A 16627-nucleotide genomic window follows, 5' to 3' on the forward strand; every position below is an offset into this window, starting at 1 on the left:
TATGCCCAGTACCGGGATTGCTGGGTTATATGGTAGTGCTATTTGTAGTTTTTTAAGGAACCTCCACACTGTTCTCCATAGTGGCTGTATCAATTCACATTCCCACCAGCAGTGCAAGAGTGTTCCCTTTTCTCCACACCCTCTCCAGCATTTATTGTTTCTAGATTTTTTGAAGATGGCCATTCTGACTGGTATGAGATGATACCTCATTGTAGTTTTGATTTGCATTTCTCTAATGATTAATGATGTTGAGCATTCTTTCATGTGTTTGTTGGCAGTCTGTATATCTTCTTTGGAGAAATGTCTATTTAGGTCTTCTGCCCATTTTTGGATTGGGTTGTTTGTTTTGTTGTTATTGAGCTGCCAGACACTATAAAACTCTTAGAGGAAAACATAGGCAGAACACTCTATGACATAAATCACAGCAAGATCCTTTTTGACCCACCTCCTAGAGAAATGGAAATAGAAACAAAAATAAACAAATGGGACCTAATAAACTTCAAAGCTTTTGCACAGCAAAGGAAACCATAAACAAGACCAAAAGACAACCCTCAGAATGGGAGAAAATATTTGCAAATGAAGCAACTGACAAAGGATTAATTTCCAAAATTTACAAGCAGCTCATGCAGCTCAATAACAAAAAAACAAACAACCCAATCCAAAAATGGGAAAAACTGTTTTTCCGGCCTCCACCACATGCTCAGTTAGTGATATCAGGCAGGCTGTCTCTCAAGCAACTGCCTGTAAAAGCAATCGAATAATCACTTGGTTCCTGCAGTGTATTGTATTACTTTCCTTTTGCTTAAGCTTACAGATTCCATCACCGAAGGGCAGTGGTGTCCACATTCTAACACTGTTCTAGGAGCTGCTGAGCGAGTAACAAACAGTGCAACTTCACTTTAAGTTCAAAACTCAAAGCTGTTGGTTTTCTGTATATGACAAAAAATAGGTTTAGACCTAGTGCCACTGATGCTGTATTTCCTCTAGACAGATTAGCAACAACCTATAAACTTCTTTAATTCTAATTTCAAACACAAGCCTATAAATCCAAAAGAACATTGCTAATCACGTGGAATGGCCAGCCTTCTACTATTCCCTTGGGCCTGAAGGACCATCTGTTCTCTGAGGGCGACCTATAAAGGGAATCCAGCTCAGCCCTGATGTCTCCTTCCAGCACTTCTTTCCTTTGGACACTATGAAATGATAATGACATTACTTATCAAATCATCAGTATTATTTATCACCAGATTATCACCACCACCACTGTATCAGACACTTACTGAACACTTACTCTGTGCCAGAAATCATTCTAAGCACTTTTCATTTATCAACTAATTTAATTCTAACAATCTGGTGATTTAGACACTATTTATCCCCATGTTAAAGACGCAGGCACTGATGCAAAATAAGGTTAAGTGGCTTGCCAAGGTCACACGGCTCCTCTGTTCTGAGAGCCAAGGCAGTCCTGTCCCTGGATGCCGAGCCGCTGCGCTTTACGGCACCTTCCTCTCCTACTAAACTTGGGCACATGAGCCCACGAGGTCCACGGCCACTCTGTCTTTTGGGAAATAAATGTAAAGACACGCAGTTAAAAAAAGAGTAGCTAACGTGGTGTGAAGGCATTAGCATGATGTAAACAGAACTGTCATTTCATCCTGCTAGGCTTCATATTTTACCAGCTTTTTTTCACTGAAAATTATTTCAGACACCGCGTAAAACGAAATCTTATTCACATGTCAGCACCACTATGAATTCTGAAAGTAGCCCGTGTGAGGTGACGAGTGTGACTCCGACAGCAGAACCAGGCTGGGTAACGACAACGCGGGGGGAAGCTCGAGAGCGTGTCCACTGGGTCCTGCCCGGCGCAGGACGGCTGCTCAGGGGCCGGTTATCTCTTACAATAACCCGAGGATGGAAGTACACACAACGATCCTCTTGCTTCAGCTGAGGAAATGGAGGAACTTAGGTGAAAGAACATGACCAGGTGAAACACGGGAAGGAAGCAGTGAGGCTGGGCTGCTAACTGGGGTCTGGCGTGCCCACCTCCTCAGACATGAGCCCCTGAAAATCACGCCTGACCAACCTGGTGCGCACAGGTTTTAACACGATTTAAAATACAGGTAAGGACCTAAATTTTTATTTCTATTAGATTAAATTATCAGTTCTTAGTCAAAGAACTGCTCCCAGCATGTTATAGCAATCCAGCCGGGTTAATATCTCCTCATCTATAGATAAGGATGGAAGCAAAAGATCTGTTAAATTTGCACATGCATCAAGCCACAGAGACTTAAAATATCACATGCAATAATCAAGATTCAAAGAGATACCCTGGAATATTGGAACACAGGGACAAAAGGTGAAATTTAATACAGGTAACTCTGAATCCTGCTCAGCATATAAAAAATCAATTGTGCAAGTTGCAGAATGAGGGAAACATATCTTAGAAGGAGAAACTTTTCGAAGTTAAGGGAATATTCATTACCTGGATCATGGTGATGGTTTCATGGGTGTACGCATATGTCAAAATCTGTCAAACTGTACGTGCAATTTAATGTAACTGCACTTTCAATAGGTGCAGCTTATTGCTAGCCGATTAAACCTCGTTACAGTGGTAATAAAATAATTCTTGTGCATATGTGGGCAGGGGGAGGGGAAATAGGAATTTGACAGCTTGCAAACTTAGTAAAAATCAGCAATATGAAATGCCTGCCAAGTCAGTGCAATTGTCGGCTCTGTAACAGAAACTCTCTGTAAGGAGGAACTCTTCGCCTCTCCTGGCAGACCGCATTCAGAGACCACAGATATCAGAGAGAAAGACCGGATGGTGTCCAGGGGCGACCCACAGTGGGAGAGGGACTGAAAGCTATGCTCAGAAGGAATGGCTGTGGGAGCCAGGATGCTCAGCCAGAGTCGGGAGGGGGCTGCCACGTGTAAGGAAATGCTCACTGTCCTGTGTAGCTGCTCTGGACAGAGCTCAGAGCCACAGGTGAAGGCGACTGGAGACGAGTGGGGTACTGCGTGATGGAGAAATTCCCGACAGTGAAAGCTGTTAAAAATGGAACACGCTTGAGAGACAGAGCTACGTGGACTAGGAATGGTCAAGCAGCACCCAAAGGACCAGTGGCGGGGATGCGGTCTCCAGTGTCCCTACAGCTTAGCCAGTTCCTACCAAATGACTGCAGGCCCTTTCCTAACATGACGTCATTCCCCAGGTAAGATAAAAAGTGGTTACTAACAAAATGAAGTATCTTTCAGCTCTATGATTTTTGATATGGGACTTGACTATTAGTAACATTCATGACCTCTGCAGTGTCACAGAAGTGATCCAGTCCTATTCTTTTCTAAACTCACAATTTTAAAAGGAGATGACAATATACACTTACCATCAATTTCTTTTAACACAGGGATGTCATATTAGCCACATTCACTGCATACTTAACTTTCCCCTACACTCAAATCTAAATAATATAACTAGAATTTTAAACAGGGTAGGTAGAAATATAAAGAAACTATACAGTCTAAGAGATTATAAAGGATCAAATGATGCTATCGACCTCGGTGCTGGGGCACCCCGTGGGGAGGGAGAGGGGTGTACAGGCATGGCTGAGCAGGGGGACATGGAGAGGAGATGAGGGAAGCAGGGAGGAGTAAGTGCAGGAGAAGAGCCTGGGGAAGACAGCACCCTGGGAAGAATCTGAACAAAGGGAACTAACTACCCAGGGCATGTTCGAGAAATGAGATAATGGCATAGAGGAGACAAAGTCATTCCTGTGTTCAGACATCTTGAACATCTCCTATACCTTGTCCTAAAGCAACCTAGCCCTGACCTGAAATCATAAGGAATGGGAAGGAAAGCAAAACTGCAGCCAAAAGTCAGGGCTGAATGAAGTCACAGCTTCAGACTTTACTGTAAAAATCCAGGAAGTCGCTGCTCCCTAACCACTGACCTCCCCAGCGATGCCATCACTTGTGTTCAACGACAGCCAAGGAAGCTGTCCGTCAGCTTTAACATCAGCGCCCCCAATTTTTATAGCACTCAACGGGTTTTAAAGGTTCCTCATGACCTTTTGCAGGTCCAAATCCCTCTCTGAGGTGATGCCACTATTCTCCTTAAAGGGTGGACTCACTGAGAACCACAGGCCCCGAAGGGTTTGTGCATGGACACACAGTAGGTGGGAGAGACATCGTCAGGGACAGACCCCTGGACACTCCCGTACAGCAAACATCTTACAGAGAAACAAAACTTGGCTCTGCTCTCAACACTGAAAACATGAGGCTCAATCAGAAAGTACTTCACATCCCAAACTTCCCCAAACTATACAACCCAGAATAATAAACTACCTTACATCAAAAAGGAAGAAAGAAACTGACATCATTCTAGTTAAAACTTGATCTCAAAGCAAAGTGTGAATTTCGGTCACCTATGTACAGTTCTTTTTTTTTTTTTTTTTTGCGGTACACGGGCCTCTCACTGCTGTGGCCTCTCCCGTTGCGGGGCACAGGCTCCAGACACGCAGGCTCAGCGGCCATGGGTCACGGGCCCAGCCGCTCCGTGGCATGTGGGATCCTCCCGGACCGGGGCACAAACCCGTGTCCCCTGCATCGGCAAGCGGACTCTTAACCACTGCGCCACCAGGGAAGTCCCTGCAGTTCTTTTAAAAAATTATTTTCCCAAAGATCCAAATTCCACAGAGTCTGCAGCCCAAAAGAGATGCTGAAATCTCCTGAGTCCGTTCTTGTCTATCCCAGAGTATGCCACCCCAATGACCAGGAAGATAAAGTTGTCAATTCTATTTTTTCTTTTTTGACCTCTGAAGATGGAAAATGTAGACCTTTCTCATTACCTCTCTCCCTCTGCAGCACATCTCCACAGTCAGGATTTCTCTTGGAGCACTCCCACAGGTGGGGGCAGGTTTCAATCGGCTGCCACAGGTGGGCCGAGCTGCACTTCCCCTCCCCGGGACCCCGAACAGGAGCAGTCCCATCTTTCACTATTAGTCACAGCTCAGCAGCACCGCACAGCCAGATGGAAATGTGTGTGCTCTATTACCCTGGCTACCCGAGCAAATGAATTTGCTCTGCAGTGTCCCCACTCTCTTTCAGGAAAGAACACAAAAGGTAAAAAAAAAAAAAAAAAGGATCAGACCTGGGGAACACAAGAAGGTGGCCCACTCCTACCAGCAGAGCTACAAAATACACCAAAACTCTAATCTCACTCTGGAATTTAGACACTTTTGAAACATTAAGGCAAAAGGTCTATCCTTCGGTCCTCATGGCCCTGAGGACCAGAGTTTGCTCTGTTTTGGGAAGACTACCTGGGGCCAGTCGACAGGCACCAGTGATGGAGGGAGTACAGCTTCTCAGCAGGTACAAAGGGCTTTGGGGCAGAGACCGGGTCTGAATTCCAGCTTCAGCATCTACTATCAATCATTACACAGAGGTCATTGAAACAGGCAAGGTATTTCCCCAAGAATCTAAACGACTCATGAGAAGGTGTTCTCATCCTTGGAAATGGTATAGGAATATGGAGAGAAGGAAGCGATTTTGAAATAGGGCCCATCAGAGAAAAATTGGTCTTTGAACATCCCTTGTGTCATATTATCTCTTTATCTAACAGGCTCTAAAATGTATCCATTGCTCTAGGCCATCATTTCCCAAAGAGTCCTTGAAGACAGTTTTGTGTCTAAATATGATTTGCAAACCCAGCATAATGCATCCCCATCGTGGAGACTGGAGACTCCAGAATGCATGTCAACATAACTACCCTGAGAAGCCCCCTGCCTTGAAGGTTCACTTGATTAATCCAGGGTTTCCAAGAGTCGTCTGACCATCTCTGTACCCTTTGATAACAGAACACGCTTTTCTCCCAAAGTTCACCCCGGCCTTCAGAGGCCTCCACCGTCTGGCCACCCTGCCTCTAACTGTACCGTCCGCACACCCCCGACGCAGACGCACTTACCACATAGGTTAAGCTTTCCTGGTGCTGGTTCCCTAACCACGCCTTTTGTGAATAATAGCTTTTTTGAGATATAGTTCACTGAACACACGATTCACCCATTTAAAGTACACAATTCAGTGGGTTTCAGGGCATCTGCAGAGCTGTGCACCCACCCACCCAATCAGCTGCAGAAAATTTTCATCACCCGCCCCCCACCGTCGCCACCACTTAAAAACACAAGACATCCTCATCAGCAGTCACTCCCCATTCCCCTCAAACCTCCAGCCCTAGGCAAATACTAATCTACCTCTCTCTACATATTTGTCTACTCTGGACATTTCATATAAGGGGAATCGCTCAGTACGGCTTCTTTTATGTCTGGCTTCTTTCACTTAGCATATTTTCAAGGTGCATCCCTGTACCAGTATTTTGTTCCTTTTCATGTACCAAACAATATTCCACTGTATGGCTATAACCACACTTTATCCATTGGTCAGCTGATGGATATTTAGTTTTTTCCCCACCTTTTGGCTACTGTGAATAATTCTGCTATGAATGTTTGTGGATGAGGTTCTGGGTAAACACGTTTTCATTTCTCTTGGGTACATACATAAGAGTAGAATTGCTGACTCCCGTGGTAACTCTGTCTAACCTTCTGAGAACTGCTGGACTATTTTACAAAGCAGCTGCACCATTTTACATTCCCACCAGCAGTGTATGAGGATTCTAATTTCTCCACATCTTTGCCAATTCTTGTTGTTATGTCTTTCTGATGACAAACATCCTAGGGGGTGTGAAGCACTATGTCACTGTGGTTTTGTGACCGTACTTGTTGATGCCCCACTGTTAGGGTATTGATCACTCTACTCCACCCACCTAGAGTTCTGCTTCTCACTCTACACATCCTACCAATTCATCAAGATCCAGCTTAAATGCTACAGTTTTCTTGGCCCAGGTGTGACAATCATCTCCAAACTCAATTCAAACAACGCTGAGCGTGGCTTCAATTTACACTTCCTGCAGTTACAGGCTTTTTGGCCTACTGTGTCCTCTCTCTCCAACCAGACTAGACCGCTGTCGCCTTAAGAAGTGGGGAGTGGTCTCACATTTCTTAGTGTTCATTCGGGAAGCAGCCTATCAAATAATTGATACTTCACAAACGTTGGCTGATATGACGTAACACAGGAGCTGAGGCTGGAATCAGGGGAGGTAAAAATGAGGGAATGGGCATTTCGGATCCTGAACAAGGGAGGAGCAGAAATAAAGCCGCGGTCAGTCTCCTTTCTCACGGGAACTATAGTCTCTTATGTGGAAGACAGAATTCACGAATTTGATGTTTTATACTAGCTTAGCCTTTTTATTCACTGTGAATCTCCATTTACTCTCAAGCCTAGTCTTGAAGTCAACAGGGATATAGGGACAATGAACCAGTCATCTTGTTATTGTGTCTCCTCAACCTTTCCATCCAGCACAAGATTCTGGGTGGAAACCTCAGGATGGGGATGAAGGTCTGGATTTATCCCTTCGAGCTTTGACAGACTCCTCCCACACACTCAAAGCATCAAGAATTGGAGTGTCCCAGTGTGAACGACATGAAGAAAGAAAATCCAGTCCCCAGTGAATCAAGAGAAAGAACTGCTGAGTCCAAGGCCAATTAACTCAGAGTCACCAAAGACTGGGAGTCATTAACTTCAGTTTCTTGTACCCTTTATTTTGCCCAGCGGTTATGGAGGCTCAGATTCAAAGCAAACTGTGTTAGACTGTGGCTACTTGATCCACAGAACAATTATTTCAAAAACTGCTGATGAGTCAGGAAGAGCACAGTACAGTTGGCAAGTATTGTTAAATGAACGTGTTCTAGTATTCAAAGTTGACAGAGAAGGCCCATAATGGAAATGCAGCAAAAAACCGTCCCTGCATCTGACCAGTGGGTCTCCCTCTTTCTCTGCAAAGATTCTGCTGGGGCTTCTAATATGCCTCTCAGATCAATAGCAGGAACCATGAGCTGCTGACAACAGAACTTATACAAAAATAGCTCCCCTCTCCTGTGGCCACGTGTGCTGGCCTTATGCTTCTAATGCACGTTCATGAGCAAAAACTGCACAAGAATTTCAGCAAAATTATTTGGCTACCCTAGGACTCAGTGGGTAAAACGAATAAACCTTAGCACTTTAAAGAAAATCCTTGAGGAAGCAACTCCTTGTCCAACTTTAACATCCAAACCCCTTAATCATCAAATGCATTACCATAGGCAAGATCATATCACCACCACCCTGGATGCCCACACCTGCCCTTTCCCTCTAACAGGTGTGAACAAGGACCCAAACAAGTGAAATAACCCAAGAGCACAGCTTCCGGCACGGAAAGGAAGGGAGGTATTTAATCAAAAGGATCTATGGTATGGATAAAAGTGGAGGCTAGATGTTTCTCAAAGCTGTAGGGGAGCCTCAAGAAGTCTGATAAAGAACAGCAACTTCTGATACATCTAAGTGCAACTGGCTAGAAGAGGAGAATGGAATGAAAAACAAACATCAGTGACATCCATGAAAGGACAAGTCTCAGGGAGCTGGCGGAACTTTTAGCATGGAAGGAAGTCGTCAGAACCAGGCCATACTCACCTTCCATTTTAGAGCCATAAAGAAACCCATCCATAAAGGAGGAAGGATAATCTTCTTCACATGAAGCAAATGACGACTTGGCTTAAGTGATTCTCCCAAGATGTAGAAGCCTGTCCAGACCCCAGGTCCCCCTCCACTGTGCATACACCTGAGCGAGGCCGTGTGCTGCATCACGCTACCCCTCATCCTTCTCCACACGTGATCTGACCTTGAACTTACACTTCAGTCCAGAGGTGTGTGCCTCAACCGCTTACCAAGCTAAGCGACTCCAGGTCAAGCCCTGATAGCAGATGAACATAGTGTGCGGTCGCTTTATGGCGTCAGAGAGATCAAAGGTCATGACCATTTTAGCTCCACAATCTATAACATTTGGGAGAAATAAAATGGTTTTAGATCATTCTACTTATTATATTGCTGTTCTCCAATCACTGCTTATATTGAATATGGTCACTGTGTATCCATAAGGAAACAGACCTTTTACATACTCATCTCCACAGCCAGCAATAAAACATTATAAATTAGTAAGGAAACTTATATAACAGTCTTTCCTCATGGAAATTTTCATTGGGCTGAAAATTACACCCTGATATCCACCGAAGCACAGACCACCTTAAGTGGGATTCTTTCTCACTCCTCTCACTAAATTAGCCTAAGCAGCCCTCCTCCCCACAAAGGACTCCTACCTTTCCTGCTAGCTCTGTAAGATATTCTCTAGAGGTGGCAGAAAAGATTTAGCTGAAAGGATCCAGCATTTTTCTGTTAATTGGAAAAATGCATTTCCACCAAAACTTTGGTAAAACTATCTTTCCCTATACTATATCTTGACAGTTCAAGACCAACACTGTGGTGGTTAATTTTATGTGTCAACTTGATTAGGCCACAGTTCCCAGACATTTGGTCAAACATTAGTCTGTTTGACTATGTTTACTGCTATGAAGGTGCTCTTTTCTAGGTGAAATGAACATTTACATCAGTAGACTTGGGTGGGCCTCACCCAAGCAGTTGAAGATCATAAGAGAAAAACATTTGACATCCCCACCGAAGAGAATTCTGCTAGTAGAAAGCCTTCAGACTCAAAATGCAGTATTTTTCCCCTGGATCTCCAGCCTGCCAGCCTACCCTGCAGATTTTGGACATGCCAAGCCTCCACGATTGCATGAGCCAATTCCTTAAGATAAAAATCCCTCTCTTTACATACACACACACGCACGTGCGCGCACACACACACTCCGTATCGGTTCCGTTGCCCTGTAGAACCCTGACCAATACACTCACCTAGCCCACCTTCTGATGAAACAGACCTGGACCTATCTTTCAGAGTTCGAAAATCAGACCTGCTTAAGTGCCTACACAGAACTCCACTTCCAGGCTAAAAACCCGAAACCACGATGCATAACTGCTAATTTGAAATTTCTGTATCTGCCCCAAATGCCTGGCATCTCAAGAAGTTGTCAGAGTCCTGGTTCCTTCAAAAGGGAGCCTTCAGTGAGATCTGCAAAATGACTGGTGATGGTATAAAATGGATTCATTATACCTGGAGGGGAGGAGAGAAGGCCAAAAGAAAGTCAAGGAGAGATGACACACTAGGCATTAACTGCATTGCTCAAAACTGAAATAAGTCTAAGGAGCCACTGTTCTCCAAGCCAAGGCTCAGGTTCACAAGAAGAAGACGAAGACATGAGGAAACGCGGTAAGAAAAGAACCTGAGCTGGTTTGGCTCCCAAGACTCTTCCTCAATCCCAGAATCACCACTCCACCACTGAGAAAAGGCAGCCGAAGAAGGCAGAAACTCCCTTTTCTTCCCTCTGACTCTACCCAGGAGGACTTCTGGGCTGAGGTTATTCTTACCTGGCCATCTGCTTGTAGGCTTCCTCGGCCACAGCGAAGATGTGAGGGTCCATATCCCCCATGTTTTGGCCACTGTAGGCATAGATGACATCTTGGCCATAGATTGGCAGCTGTTCGTAAGGATTAATGGCAACAAGCACGATCCCTGCAAACAGAAAATGCAGTCAGTTCTGAGAGCACGACGGCCTCGTGACAAGAGCTTTACAGGCCCCTGTTCATGTACATCAGAACTAAAGAAGGAAAGAGAACAGAATGAGTCTTAACCAATCACTCAACTAAATCCAGATGTATGTGTTTATCAGGCACTCTGCTAGGCCCTGATGGAGAAAAGAATGACAGGACAGGCCTCCAAATGCCCTAGAGCATGGAATAAGCATAATATGCACAGGGACGTGTGCACACACACACACAAACACGCACGCACAAATGCTCAACAAATTGAATTCATAAAATACACATGTACAGAGTGTTGCAGGATCAGAAAGAGGAGGGTACTTAACCCGGCCAACAGGTGTTAGGCTTAAAAAAAAAATCTCAGAATTAAAATCTAAAAGAGGGACTATTAATTTCTCATTTGTATGTGGGTTGTCTTAACTAAAATACAAACAACTTGTGAACAGGAAATACGATTTACACATCGTAATGTCAAATCTCGGCTCAGCCGGTTACTTTTTATGTATTTATTTTTTAACATCTTTACTGGAGTATAAATGCTTTACAATGTTGTGCTGGTTTCTGCTGTATAACAAAGTGAATCAGCTATACGTGTACATATATCCCCATATCCCCTCCCTCTTGTGTCTCCCTCCCACCCTCCCTATCTCACCCCTCTAGGTGGTCACAAAGCACCGAGCTGATCTCCCTGTGCCATGCGTCAGCTGATTATTAATTGTGTGACTTTGCCAAATTACTTAACCTCTGAGTGCCTTAGTTTCCTACACTGCAAAATGGGGATAATAATTGCATTTCCCTGGTTATCCTGAGGGTAAAATGATTAACAGAACATTCATACCATTCAGATTTGCACAGTAAGCACTGAGTGTTGGCTATTTTTTATTGTCTCACATCACACTATATCATGCATTATCTTTCACTCCACTGTTTTTCCCATCTCGTGTCCCCAAAAGGACATATTGCAATGGTGGACTCAATAACTACATGTTGAATGAGGAGTTAGCAAATCCTCTCACCCTGAAGATCTTTTACGGAAGGGCAAGGTAAATTGATATTTGAGAATGTGAAGAGCGAGAAAAAAAACAAATTCAGTATTCAAGATAAGACAAATTCATGCTTTTTTCTTTCATATAAACATATTCTGGATCTCAAGGGAACCACTGATGGGTACAAAAAATGTGAGCTTTTCCAGTCATCTGGGGAAGAGAAGGCAAGAATGCAAAGGGTCCCTGCCAAGATGGGAGAGCGCCTACATTGTGCTCCCTTCTGGTGTTTGAAAAGAAGCACAGTCAAGAGAATGAGAAGACAAGCCACAGACATATCTGATAAAGGACTGTTACCCAAAATATACAAAGAGCTCTTAAAACCCAACAGTAAGGGAATGAACCATCTAATTAAAAAACAGGCAAAAGACCTAAACAAACACCTCACCAAAGAAGATATAGAGATGGCAAATAAGCATGGGAAAAGATGCTCCACATCGTAAGTCATTAGGGAAATGCAGACTGAAACACCAATGAGATACCACTATACACCTATTAGCATGGCCCAAATCCAGAACACCGGCAAGGTCAAATGCTGGTGAGGATGTGGAGCAAAGGGAACTCTTATTTCATCACTGGCGGTAATGCAAAAGGGCACAGCCACTTTGGAAGCTCCTTATGAAACTAAACATAATCTTACCATATGATCCAATAATCACACTCCTTGGTATTTAGCTAAAGGAGTCGAAAACATATCCACACAGAAACCTGCACGTGGATGTTTATAACAGCTATATTCATGATTGCCAAAACCCAGAAGCAACGATGTTCTACAGTAGGTGAATGGACAAACTGTGGTACATTGAATAATGGAATATCAGTGTTATAAAGAAATGATCTATCAAGATGTGAAAAGACATGGAGAAAACTTAAATACATACTACTAGGTGAAAGAAGCCAATTCGAAAAGGCTACACACTGTAACTACACCATATGATATTCTATAAAGGCAAAACTATAGAGACAGTATAAAAACTCAGTTGTTGCCAGGGGTTAGCGGGGAGAGAGGGATGAGCAGGCAGAGCACAGATGACTTTTAGGGCAGTGAAACTACTGTTATGATACCATAACGGTGGCTACCTGTCATTATACATTTGTCTAAACCCGCAGAACACACAACACCAAGAGCGGCCTAATGTGAACTATGGACTTCGGGTGATAGCGATGTGTCATTGTGGGTTCATCAATTTTAACAAATGTTTCACTCTTGAGCAGAATGGTGATAGTGGGGAAGGCTCTGCATGTGTTGCAAAAGGGGTTATATGGGAAGTCTGTGTACCTTCCACTCAGGTTTGCTCTCAGCCTAAAATTGCTGTAAAACGTAAAGTCTATTAAAAAGGGAAAAAATACGAGAGAGAAGGAGAGAGAGAGAGAAAGAAACGTGAAACTTAATAAACCACATTGCCCAAGTAAAGAAGAAAGGGCAAGGAGAGGAAAAAGACAAAGACAAAGTCCTCTCCAGATGAAAGTTTTCCTGAAAATACAACCTGGAATGAAACATAAGGCCCAGAACTGAGAAAAACTCCAATTAATAAGAGAATTCTCCAAGTCATTTGCCATAAAAACAGCCTCTCATGTTCTACTGGTTATTGAGAGTTGTCTAAAACCCTAATTCATTCCATTCAAATTTTGATATTTTACTCTGAGGTCACACATTTTCCTAAAATGTCTCAGCCCCCTCCACAGCAGGTAAGAGTGCTTCTTGATGACTTAGAATTCTGCGCTCCATCAGTCACTCTGAAGGCTGAAGCTGGAAGAGCCAAGGTACGCTTGGATAGATGCATGCAGACACCCGGACCTCTCTTAGAAGGGATGCCTGTAAAAAGTGAAGCTGGTGGTCATTTATCCCTTTCTCCAAAAAGGGAGATTTTCAAAAATCTTTTTGACCCCACTTACTGAGGGCTTCTTTCAAATAAAACTCTCACTAACAACTGGGGGAAAGGAGCTTTGGGAAACTCCCTCAAGCACTGAAATCAACATGGTATTTCCAGCTCCCCAAATCTGGCATAGAAGCTCACCCTAACTTAGCAGCCAGCTGGCCAATTCCAAACCAAAGTGGGATATCACAATGAAAAGAACCCTGACCCCCTGAGGGCTCACCTAGGATCACAGATAAGACCAAGGCACTGAAGGACAAATGGGACAACCCCCCACAAAGAAGCCCTCAGCTGCCTCTGCAACCAGATCCTAAAATGCTTTGCCCCTCAAACTAGGGTTCTTGTTTTCACCATAGCACTTAACAATAGTCTAAAAAAGAGAAGCCAAAATGTGGGATGGGGGAAATTGAGAAATTTCAAGAAAAATGTGAGAGAAATTTTAGGACATTTCTTTAAAGCATCTGTCATGGCACATAAATCATACCAATGTTTTCTTGGGTCAGTCTCCCAAGACAATAGAAATAAAAACAAAAATAAACAAATGGGACCTAATCAAACTCACAAGCTTTTGCACAGCGAAGGAAACCATAAAAAAGAAAAGACAAGACAACCTACAGAATGGGAGAAAATACTTGCAAACAATGCAATCAACAAGGGCTTAATTTCCAAAATATACATAGAGCTCATACAACTCAACAACAGAAAAACAGACAACCCAATCAAAAAATGGGCAGAAGACCTAAATAGGCATTTCACCAAAGAAGACATACAGATGACCAATAGGCACATGAAAAGCTGCTCAACATCGCTAATTATGAGAGAAATGCAAATCAAAACTACAGTGAGGCACCACCTCATACCAGTCAGAATGGCCACCATTAAAAAGTCTACTAATAACAAATGCTGGAGATGTATGGAGAAAAGGGAACCCTCCTACACTGTTGGTGGGAATGTAAGTTGGTGCAGCCACTATGGAGAACAGTATGCAGGTTCCTCAGAAAACTAAAAATAGAATTACCACATGATCCAGCAACCCCACTCCTGGGCATATATACAGACAAAACTGTAAGTCAAAAAGATACATGCACCCCTATGTTCATAGAAGCACTATTTACAATAGCCAAGACATGGAAACAACCTAAATGTCCATCAACAGATGAATGGATAAAGATGATGTGGGGTGTGTCTGTGTGTATGTGTGTTTATGTATTTGTGTGTGTGTGTATGTGTGTGTGTATATATATGAATACTACTCAGCCATAAAAAAGAACGAAATAATGCCATTTGCAGCAACATAGATGCAAACAGAGATCATCATACTAAGTGAAGTCAGAAAGACAAATACCATATGATATCACTTATATGTGGAATCTAAAATATGGCACAAATGAACCTACCTATGAAACAGAAAAAGACTCACATATGTAGAGGACAGACTTGTGGTTGCCAAGGGGGAGTGGGGTGGGGGAGGGATGGAATGGGAATTTGGGGTTAGTAGATGCAAACGACTACATATAGAATGGATAAATAACAAGGTCCTACTGCATAGCACAGGGAACTATATTCAATATCCTGGGATAAACCAGGATATAGAAATTAACACAACATTGTAAATCAATTATATTTCAATTAAAAAGTAAATTTAAAAAAGCATTTGTCATGGTTTCTGATCATGAATTCAACAAATATTCATCATGCACATGTTTGCACGTGGGCAAGTGAGAGGGTCAGACAGAAAGGTAACCCTTTCTCAAGCAGAAAACAAAAACATGCACCCCAATGTTCACTGCAGTTTATGATAGCCAAGACATGGAAGCAACCTAAATGTCCATCGATAGAAGAATGGGTAAAGAAGATGTGGTACATATATACAATGGAATATTACTCAGCCATAAAAAGAATGAAATAATGCCATGTGCAGCAACATGGATGGACACAGAGACTGTCATACTGAATGAAGTAAGTCAGACAGAGAAAGACAAATATCATGATATCGCTTATACACAGAATCTTAAAAAAAAAAGGGTACAAATGAAGTTATTTACAAAACAGAAACAGACTCACAGACTTGGAGAATCAACTCACAGTTACCAGAAGGAAGTGTGGTGGGGAGAGATAGGGGGTCTGGGACTGACACGTACACAATGCTATATTTAAAATGGATAACAAACAAGGACCTACTTATAGCACAGGGAACTCTGCTCAATACTATGTAACAACCTAAAGGGGAAAAGAATTTGAAAAAGAAGAGATACACATATATGTATAACTAAATCACTTCGCTGTACACCTGAAACTAACACGTTATTAATCACCTATACTCCAATATAAAATAAAAAGTCAATAAAAAACAAAAACAAGCCAGCTGTACATTTGCGTCAGTGCGCTCCACAGTGAGAGCAAATGCCTGAGCTGGCACATTGGGGTGGATTTACTGCTTTCCTACTGATTCCAGGCATGTGCCTGACCATCAAGCCACAAGGTGTGGCCCAATTCTTCCCTGCTTGAGCTGTGATTAACACCAGTCCTCCCACAGAGAGGTATGGCAGCCTAATTAAGCCACATTCACTGACTGCAAACATTTCAAGGGTCTCAGGTGAGAGGCACTTATAATGAGAGTGAAAGTAGGATTCTTAACCACTGGAGTTTAACAGGTAAAGTCTAAAGACTGTAAGCACTTTCAAACACACACACAGCCAATAGATACCCCACTTACCACAGTAAGTGTAGATATGGTTGGACTCCAGGAAACGGACCTTTAAGTTATGCAAAACTGCAGGCTCATGTAGATAGCTAAGGGCAGTTAGGTCATTTTCTCCCACCAGGATATCTGGATTCCGCAGGAAGGGAAGCTGGTTGCTTTGGACATCAATGGGGTATTCCCGAATCTAAGGAAAGGCAAGTGACAAACACAAAAAGGCACAGTTATGAAGCATTTAGCCGGTATTCAATGTCCTGTCTTGTTGGCTAGGATGGCTACCCTAACATGATCGTAAGTGAAGATAAATAACACGTTTTAAACAAAGCGAGTTGAACAAAATACCTGTGTTGCCATAAGTGACAAGCTCAGGTAGAAAATTTGCTGATAACATAATCCCAGTGTATCAAGGTAAAAGACTGAATGACATG

The 16627-nt window shown here is 43.0% G+C and overlaps 1 protein-coding gene across 2 annotated transcripts in view; it reads right to left on the minus strand.

The window, feature by feature from the left end:
- MYO5B (myosin VB) overlaps positions 1-16627 on the minus strand; it is a 382270-nt gene that overhangs the window by 192487 nt on the left and 173156 nt on the right. For both annotated transcript variants that reach the window (XM_060029032.1, XM_060029033.1), the window contains exons 3-4: positions 16215-16386; positions 10405-10549 (exon numbers count right to left, since the gene is read on the minus strand). In XM_060029032.1, coding sequence (XP_059885015.1) covers positions 10405-10549; positions 16215-16386 — 317 coding nt within the window. The remainder of the gene's footprint in view (positions 1-10404; positions 10550-16214; positions 16387-16627) is intronic.

Source organism: Delphinus delphis, chromosome 13 (assembly GCF_949987515.2).
Source record: "Delphinus delphis chromosome 13, mDelDel1.2, whole genome shotgun sequence".
NCBI lineage: Eukaryota > Metazoa > Chordata > Mammalia > Artiodactyla > Delphinidae > Delphinus > Delphinus delphis.